The sequence below is a fragment of the Bradysia coprophila genome (genome assembly GCF_014529535.1).
Source record: "Bradysia coprophila strain Holo2 chromosome X unlocalized genomic scaffold, BU_Bcop_v1 contig_173, whole genome shotgun sequence".
NCBI lineage: Eukaryota > Metazoa > Arthropoda > Insecta > Diptera > Sciaridae > Bradysia > Bradysia coprophila.
Window position 1 is genome coordinate 1,058,295 of NW_023503302.1, and position 14,275 is coordinate 1,072,569.

General features: G+C 33.5%; 1 protein-coding gene across 1 annotated transcript in view; it reads right to left on the reverse strand.

Annotated features, from left to right (window-relative positions):
* LOC119068374 (disintegrin and metalloproteinase domain-containing protein unc-71) overlaps positions 1-14,275 on the reverse strand; it is a 77,039-nt gene that overhangs the window by 23,102 nt on the left and 39,662 nt on the right. The window contains exons 4-13 of the mRNA XM_037171943.1: positions 13,934-14,224; positions 11,474-11,643; positions 10,813-10,982; positions 9,373-9,536; positions 8,934-9,098; positions 8,699-8,852; positions 6,837-7,014; positions 6,636-6,755; positions 5,868-6,048; positions 3,175-3,322 (exon numbers count right to left, since the gene is read on the reverse strand). Of these exons, the coding sequence (XP_037027838.1) occupies positions 3,175-3,322; positions 5,868-6,048; positions 6,636-6,755; positions 6,837-7,014; positions 8,699-8,852; positions 8,934-9,098; positions 9,373-9,536; positions 10,813-10,982; positions 11,474-11,643; positions 13,934-14,224 (1,741 nt within the window). The remainder of the gene's footprint in view (positions 1-3,174; positions 3,323-5,867; positions 6,049-6,635; positions 6,756-6,836; positions 7,015-8,698; positions 8,853-8,933; positions 9,099-9,372; positions 9,537-10,812; positions 10,983-11,473; positions 11,644-13,933; positions 14,225-14,275) is intronic.

Here is a 14,275-nt window from a genome sequence, read left to right on the forward strand (position 1 = left end):
TTACATTGCCTAATCACGTAAAGCATTTTACGTACGAGGTTCCAAGTTGTGTATTTGACAAGTGGGGAATACAGCCCTCCCCTTCGGGTCGGGCTGTAACACCCCACTTATCAAATACACAACTTGGAACCTCGGAAGTAATATACTATTATAAAAGGTTAACATAACGCTGTGTGATAAATTATATTTGTACCGAGAGTGGCGTTCCTCTGTCGGTGTCGACCATCTGAGTATTGATATTTATTTTTTGTTGCAAACATTAGAATCCTATTTCATGTACTTCTTGAGAGCTTGCATAATCTTGCAGCTCTTTAAGTTCAATAAAGAAACGTAACACAAGAAACAAAAATTATGGATGTAAGCGAATAGTGCCCATTTTGCGGCTGATCGTGGCACGAACAATTGTTGTCTCCTATACGCTACTGTACATATGTGCAATTACCACCACTCATAATAAACACGGAACACGTCAGACTTGACGTCAACAAGTACATCTACGTTTATCGATGAATTAACCCTCAACCTTATCAAATTTACTGATGCTACATCGTTCAAAAATTTTCATCGGACACTCAAACGCCTATTTGAGAACTCGATCTGAAGAACAATCCAAGGGATTTTTGTTGCTGTGACTAGCTTTGTATCAAAATAAGTATGAAAGAGATGTTCACACAACAAATTAAATTAGGAAAATTTAAGGGCCGGTTACATAAACCGACCGGTCGTGTGCTCAGGTCTAGTGTCTAGGTTATTGTATGTCGTCTGCTCACAGATATTTATCGTGACGCCTTCTAAAAATTAGGATAGATAAAAAATTTTAAAAATAAAAACAAAACAAAAAAATTGTCACGAAAGTGTGTTTATAAATGATAGATGATACAAATTAGTCGCATCTCATGTTGCGCTTTGAATTTAGTTGCGTCTGTATACGACCACGATATACGATGTGGTATATATTTATTCGCACTTATAACGTCAATTGGGTTTTATTTATAAACACTCTCCGTTCCAGCAAAATTATATTTCATAGCAAAATGTCAATTGTTTATACGTAAATTCATTAACACCCAATAAAATGGAAAAACAAAAACACAATATACAATCAATATTCGGTCACAACACAAAACATTGAAAATTCAATATCAACGGTCTTTTGTTGTTTGAATGAACAAAATGTTGGATAGTCACAGCGCCATAAATTAATATAAATGTACACAGAACAACATTCATTTCATATATATAATATACGTAGTTTAGGGATTGTTATACATAGACAAAGTATCCAGGATGTACAAGTTCAAATAGCGAAGTATTACATCAAAACAGTGACTAACATAATTACGTTTAAAATTTTGTCAATTGAAACAATTTTACGATTGAAGTTTTGGATATATATTTTATAGATATATATTACGGGTGTGTGTTTGTGTCACTGTATGCCATAATGCATTTTCATAGGGGATGACGGGGCAATGTGCAAATTGATTGCACATCGAACACAATCAACCCTGAATAGATTTACACAACACAGTCGTTTTTTTTTAAATTACTCTACCTGTAGCAAACGGCCAATAATGCAAAACAAATGAAGACACATTTGACGATAACCACTAATATGATGACCATTGTTAGTGTGCTGATTTTATTTTTATTTCCATCGCCTAGAAAACGTTATATGAAAAACATATGGAACAAATGGTATAATGCAGGGACTATTTTTTTGGAAAACATTTTCGCCATATTTTTCTAAATTTTGCCACATTTTCCTAAGCTTTTCTAAATTTTACAATTTTTTCCAAAATTTTTTTTTCGGAAAATTAAGGAAAATCTAGGAAAATAAGGGAAAATGTGGGAAATGTTAGGAAAGAATGGGAAAATGTTTTCCCAAAAGTGGTTCCTGGTAATGTATAGTTTGGTTAATGAATAAATTAAATGAACAGAAAAATAAATTTTTAACAAAAGAAATTGTAAAGCATTAAAGGAATGTGAGCTTAAACCAAAACTTGTATAAAAATGTGTATTTAAGGTAACGAACTGTGATTTGCGCTTTTCCGAATAACTTTTAACTTTACATATTACGATCTGTTGCGTTGTGCAAACTCATAACGTACGTCTATAGGTTATATTCTAAAGAATCTTTTTTAGTTTGTATGATTCAAACAAAATAAAATCGAGTTCAGTAGTGATGAGATTGGTGATTTGTAAACCGTTGTGCCATATTTCATATAAAATCAATGAACCGTGAATTGGCTCAGTATGAAATGTCATGGGACCAAATCACCGTTCATAGCATAAATTTATACGTGCAGCTAGGTTCTTTTCAAATGACAAACTCACCTCGTCTCACCTCACGACCGGTTTTTTTTATCGCGTACACAAATCGCAATTCGTTACCTTACATTTTGCAAAACATATATTTCAAGATTAAAATATTTCCAAAAAAATTTATTCGAGTCAGACACTTTTTTCTCGGTCACAAAAAAACAGTGTAAACAAAAACAATGGCCACAAAAAAAATCAAGTATTATATTTGTGTGGGCTAATATATACCTGAGAATCAACGTGAATGTTTAAAAAACGAAAGAAATTAATGGGGTGAGTAAAAACGAAAAACATGAGAACAAAAGATTCGGGAATATGGACTCTGTACTCCATTGCTTGTGCTGTATAAATGTATAAATATATATATTTTGTTCAATCGTATACTTCGCATCATAATCCACTTTATTTATCTTTTTCTTTGTCTTTGTTTCGTTGCAGGCAACGTTACACCCTCATCCCCAACAATCATTTTTTTTTTCAGAAAAAATGTAAAAATGATTGCGTAATGAATGAATCATTTCGTAGAATGCCTTTAAAAATATTTTTTTTTCTTTATTTTCAAAAAACGCAAAAAAAAACCAGAACCAATATCTTCGTATTCATTTCGTATTCTTCCTCTCTGTAGCAACGATTACCATTGTCATTTTACAATTATATACTTTATATTTAATTTGTCAACGAAAGAAATGAAGATACAAAATAAAAACATAAAAAGTTACTGAAATAAATACCAGACATATTCATTGAATTAAAATTGTATTTAAATCTCAAGTTTAAAAAAAAAATAAAACAAATAAATAAAAATAAACCAAAAACCGACTGAAGAACAGAAAAGAAAATCAATTTCCTTACCGTATGGTGTTTCTTTCTTTTCCATTTTGATGGCATTATCGGGTGTGGGTGCATCGGTCGGTGGTGCTGTTGTTGTGGGAACTTTTATCGAACAATCCGGTCCCGAATAGCCCGTATCACAAAAACACCGATTGGTATTTGTACAAACCTATTGAAGTGTAAATAGAATACAAATTACAGTCATGCCTTTATCCACTATCTTTAGTGTATACGAACATCTCGGGCAAATAATTTTTTGACACATTTATGATTTATTTAATTTTTGTTCGCAACGGAAAATGGGTATTGAGATAAAGAAAAAAACGATCTGTCCAAGTGGAAATTCGTTCCGATTTTTCCGTCTGTCCCTCCCTTTCTCGCGCTCCCGTATACAATTTTTCTATCAAATTAATATGGGTATTAGTTGGGTATTTATTAGGTTCAACAATGAAAAAAAATCGGTATTGAATTGGTGGGTTTCATATTTCAGGGGTGTTACAATGCATAGCGTGTTGCGTGTGTAAACATTGCGATGCCAACAACTGATTCAGAACATATTGAAAAACGGTTCTGTGTTACTGAAAAGCGACACTACAAATTGATCTCAATATTTTTAAGGAAATTTATTTGAACAATTAGCATAAATAATAGACTCAATATTTAATGCCAATGCCATGCTAATCTTATGTATATGATGTATATGTATCATCGTTTAATAAAACGTTTTGGATTCAAGTAAAACGATTTTTTTTTTGTTCAAGAACAAAACCATTTTGATTTTACTTTGAGTGTCTACCATTTTGAATAGTGTCATAAAACAATGTTGTCACCTTGAAAGTTGTTTTTCTTTTATCTTCTGTATTCTTGACAATGATCCTTCAAGAGACCAAAAGTAAAACTTTAAAATATTATTTCACCATTTTTTGTGACTATATTCTTTCCTATCCATTGTCTATGTGACATTTTGACCCTTCAATTTAAAACTATAAAGAGCTCGAGAGTAAGTACTACTGAGAAAAAAATCTCTGCACTTTCTACCGTTTCGTTGCCATAGTCGAACGGTACAGTATAGAAGGCTTCGCAATGAAAAGAAGTTCACAATGTCACATCATTCAAGCTGTATTGTAACAAGTAAGAAAAGCAAACGCCACAAAACATTTATTTGTGAAAGATTCGCACGTAATTGTTCGGTGCAATCGTCTTTGTTCATAGTGGATCCTAATATAGATGGCAATATTTCGAGTTTATATCACACAAGATATAAAGGCCGAAAGGCCGACTTGCGTAAACGCAGTGTCTACCTTTTGTATGTGTGTTATGTGTGCATTGCAAAGGTTCGCAAGTTCCCAAAATTGATTCCGACTTAGTCAAAGTTCTTTTTCTCACGACACTGTCAAATAATGTGTACACAGGAACACTACGATAGGGGGAAAATGTACATATAACTACAACTTTCCTCAAGCAATGAAAGCTTTTATTTACACAAAATTCTATATAGACGACGCGGATCTCTTACGATGATCAAAATTCTATCATTAATGCTTATTCGTAAACAAACTACTCATGTGATTGTGCATCAGCTGTTGAATAAACAGCTGTTGCTAATTCTGCACAAGGAATTCATTTAATCATTGTAACAATACGTTGCTGTACTTTTACCACTTGAGAGCAGCATTCTTTATTCGCTCATTTGAATAAAACAGGGTTGCCTCTTCTACGACTCTATATGGCAATTTGCAATGGAAACCTTTTCCTCACGGCCGTACACACGCGGTAATGTATTACTGTTTTCTTTATGACAATGCAACATATGCTGAAACCTCCGTTGAAGCGTTATTTATTCGAACAGCCACAATGTTTCCAGTGCACATAAATAGTAAAAAAATATATGCAAATCACCTATATACCTTCTAATACGTGAATAGTTTTCGTTTTCCTTGGGGAAATTCTATGAAAAATATTTTCTTTGTGACATAAAAGGGTTTCGAATATTCATGAAAATCGGGTGTCTTCACAGAAAATTGGGAAAAAAAATTCTGCGAACAAAAAACTTTTTTTTTACTTTGGTTAAATGAGATTACCACAAAACAAAAATATATTTGAATAAAAATGTAAAAAAAAGTATCCTTTTCGGTTATGAAAGCATTTGATATGAAAGCTTCTGTAACAGTATTCAGTATATATTTCATTCGTTTCATTGCATGGTAATTGGGTACCTAATACACCGAAAATAAAATTTGAAAAAAACAAAATCGCCCTTTCAAACTGGGAATATTTTTTGCCAATAAAATATTTTAATTATACCGCTCCCTAACAACCCATATTAAGAGTTGAACACAAAAATAAAATTTAAACAAAAAAAAGAACGGGAAAAACGAACATGATTCTGTTATTGAGAGTCTTACATTCGAAACAAACAAATTGGTATTCTTTATAAAGTTTTTGTTTTGTTTGCAACTTCAACCATTTCGTAATGTGTATGCTGTCGAACTAATTGGTTCAATGTAAATTTTGTGCATTATAAACTCTGCACAATGCACACACAGCTTTATAATCACGACGCCATTCGATGAATTACATTTTCCACATTTTTTTTTCGTTGTCGTTGCTGTTGTTGTGTTTTAATCAAGATTTCAACATAGTTTCAGTTAACTATCACACACCGAGAAATGTCGGACAGAGTCATTATTTTATTTTTGAAATATTTTACTTACCCCGTGTCCGAAACATTCCATATCCATATTGTTGGTGGGACATTTCGTTTGGTCAATGTGAGGATAAATGCTAACACATGTTTGGTTCACACAAACTAAATTGTCTCCACAGGGTGTTCCATCTTTGACAAGACCGTGCTCCGGAAATTCGTTGCTCAAATTTGCTGATCCGACTGTTGCTCTGTTGTGTGCGTTTTTAATGGAGAAAATGTTAGCAAAATTGAAATAATATTAGATTGTTTTTCGTGTGGGGAGGAGGTGCGCACATTTTATATCATATATAATATAGTACACACACACACACGGACGGACCTACGATAATATGGTTTTAGAAATGTGGCACATTTTTGAAATTGATGAGTTTGGGTTGGATGTAATATGAATGTATTAGATGAAAATGTATTTTGGAAATTAGTTTCCAAATAGTTTTCGGTTATGTTTTTGGGTTTGGGGAATTTTAATGTATATATTATAATGCAGGATACTGCTACACATAGCATAAAATTCATATATTCAGCTTGCTATGATATTTTAAAATTAAATGCCCTCCCATTTTTCATCAGTTAGAATTAAGCTAATTGAAGGGCCTGGTAGAATGACCCCATACTCATTCAATCGCCTTTTTCCTGTACTCTCAATGGCAAATTTCATGCTGGCGACATTAATAAACATTTTCGAGAACCAGGGAAATTAACAAAATTATTTTTTTTTCATTAGGTTTGCTGTTAAAAATGAAACAGAATTTCGATTCGATTGAGAAAGTCTTACTTGCACTCATATTCCACGCCCTTAATTGATATGATAGTTCTTGAATTTAATTGGTCCATTCCTTCAGGATTCGGCTGTCTGTCACCTTCCTTACATTGTAGTGTTCCACATTTCACATTGCTACAAAAAATAAATTCGAAATCAGAAAAACGTCTCATGCGAAACTTTTCTCGTTTTTGTGTATGTGTGTTGTATTCTTACTCCAAATCACATTTCTTGTAGTGACCACTGGCATCTACACCACAATGTCCATTTATCGAACCTTTTGTATTAAATTGATCGTAGCATTGTTGATCGGCTGCAGTTCCGCCATATCCCCAAATACCTTCACATTGCATCGTCAGGGTGGGACAATCACCATTAAAACAATATCCTTGACCTGTATGAAGAAATGAATTGCCCGATGTTAGTGTCATAGTCCGTATTATCCGTTCTTGACACGTTTCATTTTTAATTAAAAACAATGCCCATAAACTTGTCACTGCTTTAGACTCTGGTGACTCATAAAGATTAGTTGAATGAAAAAGTTTCCACTTCTGGAGTTTCCTTTTTATTTTTTTTTTACAATTTGAATGGTTCTAATTTAAAATGGACCAAATCCAAATTTGTCGACACAAAACAGCACAAAAAGTAAACTGTTGTGAAAAAAGTGGAAGAAATATCCTAACAATTTCTGCGTTATATTTGTGTGGGTGTATGGGTGCCGTTAAATTGAATATACATATAGACACAAAAGGATGGTACGAAAATTCAAAATTAGCAAAATGAGAAAACGTTTTAATTGCGCGTTTTGAATTTGAAAATGGTTTCTAATTGATTTTCATACTCATATAATTTATGGAAATTTATGAAGAGGAAGAGAATATTTTACAAATTTATCCGAAGAATAATAACATCGAGATATATATGGCGGTCTGTTCTCTGTATAACCAAATTGAATTAAAAACTGTAGAGAGATAGCTTCTAACAAAATGGTTTCAAGAAATATTGACGACGACGACATATATATACATTTCTATCCTCGTCTTCTGTTCTGCTTTTCCAACGAAACATTTTTTTATGGATTTTCAAATTTTACAATGTGGAAAGTGCCACTCCTCGAACTTTTAAATTAACACTTGTAAATGAATTTAGTGTATTCACATTCACGTACAATGTGTCTACAATGTTTCTGAACTCAGAACGGAATGCCACATCTCTATGTACCGTTTCGTATACATATATCTGACTGGAGTGTCTCATTCGTATCAATATTCAATAAAGCTGATATCGGAAAACGTGCCCGCATTTCTTCTCTTTTTTCTCGTTCGTTTGAAACAAGTCGCCAACTAATTATGCATCAACAAAAGTCATAAAAAGTTTAAACTTTACGCCGAGCACATAATCCTTTTATGTCTGCTTTTATTGCGGCACGAGTCGTCTATGTACAATGCTAAATAACACGTTAAACCGTTGCACCATAGAAAAACAATCAATCAATTCATGAACTTAATCATTTTCTAAATTGTAAACACTTAAAAGCATTCGATGTTTGAGCGTTCGGATTTCGTTTCATTTACGAAAACTAAAATTATGACGATAATGAGAATTTAGTTTCAGTGAACGGAATTTTCTTCGACAAATATATACTGAACAACTATTATTACGGGTATATAAAAGCGCACTTGCATGAAATATAAAATTGCTTCAGTCGGTACGTCTGCACATAACTCCGTACACAACAAAGTTTTAAACTTAATGTTGAATGAAATAAGAAATTTAGACAAATAAATCGTAAATAACAAAGTGATTTACTGTATAGCCAAAGGCATAAGAGATACAAAGATATAAATTAAAGAAGGTGCTACGTTGAAATAACGGACAAGTAGATAAACAAAGCTTTAAAATTTCGTTTTTTTCCTCTTCGTCTTTTTAATAAAATTGGAAAACTTTTCCAACTCTTTCGTCTATGAATCAACAACACTCTTGGAAGGTGTTCCAGATAGAAGGTAAAAGAAAAGTTCTGTATATGTAACTAGCTAAGTCGGGCATGATATCAGCAATTGAGGCGAAATAATTCTTACCGGTTATATCACCTAGTGCCGACCGTGTTTGTCCACATGTGTTACCATTCTTTTTATAAACATCTCTCGGACATATTCCACTATCGCCTGTACAATATTCTGGTATATCACATTCGTTACTCGACGGTCTACATATTACTCCTTGTTTTTTAAGCTGAATGGGTGGGCAAAAAAATGGAAGAAGAGATTTGTGTACATTTTTGAACAAAAAATCGTTAAAGCAGAAACAAAATACTTTGCAATTATCACAGCAAAGACCGCTTGCACATTCAGCTTCTACTTTTAATTTGCATGTTATTCCGTCACAGCATGGGTCTAGTTCACATTCATCCAGGCTGCCACAATCGCATTGTTCATCATCTTCAATAATTTTATTTCCACAATTGCGTCTCATCTCCAACTGTTTTAATTGAATAAAAAAAAAATTAGAATGTAAATGAGATTCTCCGGACAGTGTTCACAAACATATACACACAAACATAGCTTAGTAAAGCATAAAATAGAATAAATATTCAAGAAAAATTTGTCAGCAACCATCAAGAGTATTTTTTGTGGGTATCTCTAATAAACATCTCTCTTCTATGGCCGGAATATTTGACACATTTTTCATATTTGAGAGCGAAAAAAAAACAGCAACAACAACATTGACCCGACCACAACAAAAAAAAACTCACTTCGTTAGGTTTATTTAACAAACACAATCCATGGCCAGTTCGCAATTGATCGATGTAATCCTTTTTACTGCATTCGGAAAATTTATATGGTTGGACATTTTCCAAACCAACTATTGATTGTGCCATTATGCAACCATGCCAGTCACGGCAGAAGCATTCTTCGCCTGCGAAACATTTTCAATTTTTTTATTTTTTATTTTTTAGTATTTTTGTATGATTCGTGTGTAATTGGATATGTTAAAAGTTAAGACTGCTTTCAGTGCCAAAAAAATTTAAATAAATAAATTTTGTTTGCACTTTGCAATTTATGAATACGTTTTCAGCGTTGTCCATGTGCGAATCAATTTCAATAACTTAGCATCACAATTCCATAGATTTATCGGAGCAATTGGAATGGAAAAATATTCGATTTTTCTGGTTCAATTCACAGATGAGACAATATACTATGAGGACAATACGACCTGTTTCTGACCTGATTTTCTTTTTGTTAATGACTCGACCCAGATTATTGGTATTTAGTAACTCACTTGACCTGACCTGAATACTAAGATGGTGATTTTATTTACCGGCGAAAAGAAAAAAAAGAAGAGCACGTTTTAAAGGAAATAATTTGGTACCAACTGATTAAAAGGAAAACTTTGCATCCTTCTCCTCATTGTTTTCATACAATTAAACGTGACCACAGACAATGCGTGACCAGTGCCAGTTCTGCGACCTTAAGAATAAATAATATCAAAACTAAAACAATAAAGGAACCTCTATTCAGTTTTAGAAGTAATATAGCTGCAGTGCACTTGGCTGCTCGCCATGCACACAGTAATAATGTTTTTGGGATTAGAAAAATGAGCTGTATAAACTGAAACAATTTTCTATTTATTAATGTTGAAAAAAGCATCCTATGCCAATATTTCATACTGCCTCCTTCAGTCCTTCAGCGTGACCTTTAAATTTTCTTTATCTACGATTAAGTGCTTCAGAATAAAACACAACAAACTGAGGCACGCTGTGCTGTAGTAATATAGACAATATGTGGACGCAGAGGGAGGTGTTTGAAAAATACACAGAGAATTATGTGGACGTAATGATTTCACGACCGCATAGCTCTGTAGAAAACGAACACAACCATACCTTAATATATAATTCCCGAAGGTGCATCGACCGTGTCTGTGCCGCTATTGTAGGTCGATATTATCACAACATTCTAACTTTTCAGAATACTATTATGTCAAGTTAAACTGTTTTCTAAATCTTTCCGTATGACATATACGTATACGAACGAAACAAGTTCGCTAGAAATGAAAGACGAATCAAATCTCTGAATCATCGTCTTAAAAGTTTAATCGTCGCGGTAACTTTATTTTGGAATGTTTTCAGGTCAACCTGATTTGGTAATAACATTGTTCAAAGTTATCTGAAATAAAAGAGTAAAAATAAACTTACGTCCATCATCATGTCCCATTCCAATGTTATGACCAATCATATGAGCCATGGTTCCAGCCAGCAAATGTGGTTCGTACACATTTATATCAACGCTAATGCCAACCGCTTTCGGATTACAAACAGTATCTGGTACAGCCATTCCGGATTCACCACCAGCGAAAGTCTCACCGCTGAATTAAATAAAATTAAAATTTATTGTTACTGGTTTTTATCATATTCCCTTTTTTTACGTTTATTTTGTTTGTTTTTTTTTTATTTTTTATTATTATTTCTTTCGAATATTAACCAAAGTTGATATGAAAATAAAATTGTTTGAATACAACGGTATTGTATAGATGAAGGCAATGAAGAAAAGTTTTATTTTTGAATGAGTTGTGTTATGTGTTATGAAAAAAAAGCGACACCAAAATGAAACAATTTTCTTTTATATTCAAATAAAAACGGAAAATAGAAAACTTTTGGTGATGATGATCCTTGTTTCCAATTGATAAGAATGTTGAAAACTTCGAATAATAATATTATGACAATGGGACATAATTCAATTTTATTCGTGCATCGTCCAACCGAGAGCGAAAAAAAAACATATAATTTTTACACTCCACGTCCTTTCTGCTATGATTCCTAGAACATGAAAATTACATTTATTTCCTAATATACTTACGTTAACAACTGTGTCGTATCTCTATCAATACCAAATAAATTTCGTGTCGTGTAATCATTGAAATTGGATATTGCTTTGCTTATGTCTTTTCCACTGTCAATTTGAGCTTGATTTTGGGCCCATGTCTCAACATATACAACGGCAACTCGTGTATTTAACGTACGAAAATACTAAATGATTAAAGGCGAAAAATAAAACGTTTTAGACCTAGATTTGTCTGACTTTTACTTATAATTTAAGGCCCGTCATTGGGAAATGACAGGACAGTTTCCCGAAATGGAAAATTTTATCACAAAAATTCACCGAAAAGATTCAAAGAAACTCACCCATGATGCTTTCCATTGTATTCATGCACCGTCTCTTTATGCCCCCAAGGCATATTTAAACACTAAAACACTTTTTACTCGATGCAAAAACAAAAAGTTTTTTTTTGTTTTGTCGCGATAAAACACAGAAAATATTTCGACACAACTTTGACACTCCGCTATTATAAGGACTAGAATGAATGTTTGCTGTGTTCACTTCGGCTGTAAAATATTTTCATTCAAAAAAGTGTCCGACACTTTAACGATGGTAGACATTTATTAAAATTGTAACCTTTCCCACTTCTTTAGTAAGCTAACAAGACTTCGCTGAGTCTAATTATGCCACCTCTTCGAACAAAAATATCGGCTGAGGTCGAATAATTCTCCGCTGAGCTTTAACAAACCTCCGCTGAGCTTTAACAAACCTCCGCTGAGCTTTAACAAACCTCCGCTGAGCTTTAACAAACCTCCGCTGAGCTCTAATAATTCTCCGCTGAGCTTTGACAAACCTCTAATGAGTTCTAATAATTCTCCGCTAGGCTTCAGTAAGAGTCCGTCAGACCTTAGCACGTTGTAGTAAGGCAATGAAGCTAAGCGAACACTCAATAAGCATCAGCGGATACCTAAAAATTATTGCTATGATTTAAAAAGACTCCACTTAGCTTTGGCAGATCTCCGCTGAGTGTCCGATTCGCTCCATTAAGGCTTCCTGCAACTTGCTTAGGCCTATCGGACACTTCCTGAAGCCTAGCGGAGAATTATTAGAGCTCAGCGGAGTGTTGTTAAAGCTCAGCGAAGAATTATTAGAGCTCAGCGGAGAATTATTAGAACTCAGCCGATATTTTTATTCAAAGAAGTGGCATAATTAGACTTCGCGAAGTCTTCTTAGCTTACTAAAGAGGAACGAACATTTATTTACGCTCAGTGCAGTCTTACGAGAGGCTAAATTTTTAATAAATGCTCTCCCATCGTTGAGAGAATGTCCGCTGAGCTCTCGTAAAGCTTTAAAAAATGGTCGATGAACATTATGAAATGTATACGCTACCCTTTGTCAACCGTTTGATGATTGTTTTTAAATGTCCGACACTTTTTTGAATGAAAATATTTTACTGCCGAAGTGAAACTGTGTTTTTGTCGCGACAAACCAAAAAAAAATTGTTTTTGCATCGAGTAAAAAGTGTTTTAGTGTTCAAATATGCCTTGGCGACCTAAAGAGACTATGCCCGAATACAATGGAAAGCATAAGAGGTGAGTTTCTTTGAATTTTTTCGGTGAATTTTTGTGATAAAATTTTACATATATTTTCGGGAAACTGTCCTGTCATTTCCCAATGACGGGCCTTAACATTAAATTTTTAAGTTCGCAATTAGAAATGTAGGTCGAGGAACTGTTAATTTAATTAATATTTTCGTTAACTTAATTACATTCGAATTTCGAATGTCGTAATATTGACTAAGATGTGATTAAGGTGACGTATGTAACACTAAATTTCGAAGATGATAATAAGTGTAGCACTGCAACAATATCTTCAGTAAATATATCGTATCAAAGTTCAATCTGTTAGGAATCCATCGAAAATCAGTCACCAAATTTCACCTGATTCTTAAAGAAACACTTGAGGACGATGTCTGACGGTAGATTGCTTATTGTTTACAGTTTCAATGCAGCATTGTATTTCTTAGGATTAATCTGCTTTTCTATTTGTATTAAAGATTGCGTAAACTGTTGTAAGAATTGAGTAAAGGTATTCCCGGTCTACCAGTTTTCTCGAAAGAATAAATACAAATGATGAAAGGGTCTAATTTTTTATGAAAGGAAATTACTTGAAGTGATAGTTTTCAATTGAACCACTACTTGTATTTTAGAATTCTTTCCATGAAAAAACCAATGCTACAACGTGTTCATATCAATCGTTTTTCTTCTCAAAGTGAAACGAAATGCATCAGGAAATTGTGACAATTTTAAGAAAATATTTTCTTTTCATAATTTCATCAAATAAACGAACAAATTCCTCAACAAAACATTTCCCAACAAGCAATCAGATATAATAACTTTGAATGTTTTACTTTACGCTATGTTAAGCATGAAAACTAGTACCTGGAGACGGTAGGGTAGTTTTTTTTCTCGTAAAATAAAAGTGAATGAAACAACTTACCAGATCAGCAATGTTTGCCACTTGGATGGCATCATGTACCACTTCCGCTCGAGTGCTGCCATTTCGTTTCTCGAACATTGCTTTATCGACAATGATGGCCGTTTCAATGTACTTGGTTTTCTCCCGGACATCCCGTTTGTATCGGCCGCCACCATTCGGATGCAGTTGTTCTTCATCTAGCACCAAACCAGATATATGTTTTTGTCGACGTGACAAAAACATGTTCCCAGAATTTGCACATCCTTTATTTGCTTTGGTACGGGCTTCGAATATTACATGCGGGTGTTTCTGCTGAAACAAATTTAATGCATTTGTGCAAGTCACCAATATTTTCATTTTTTC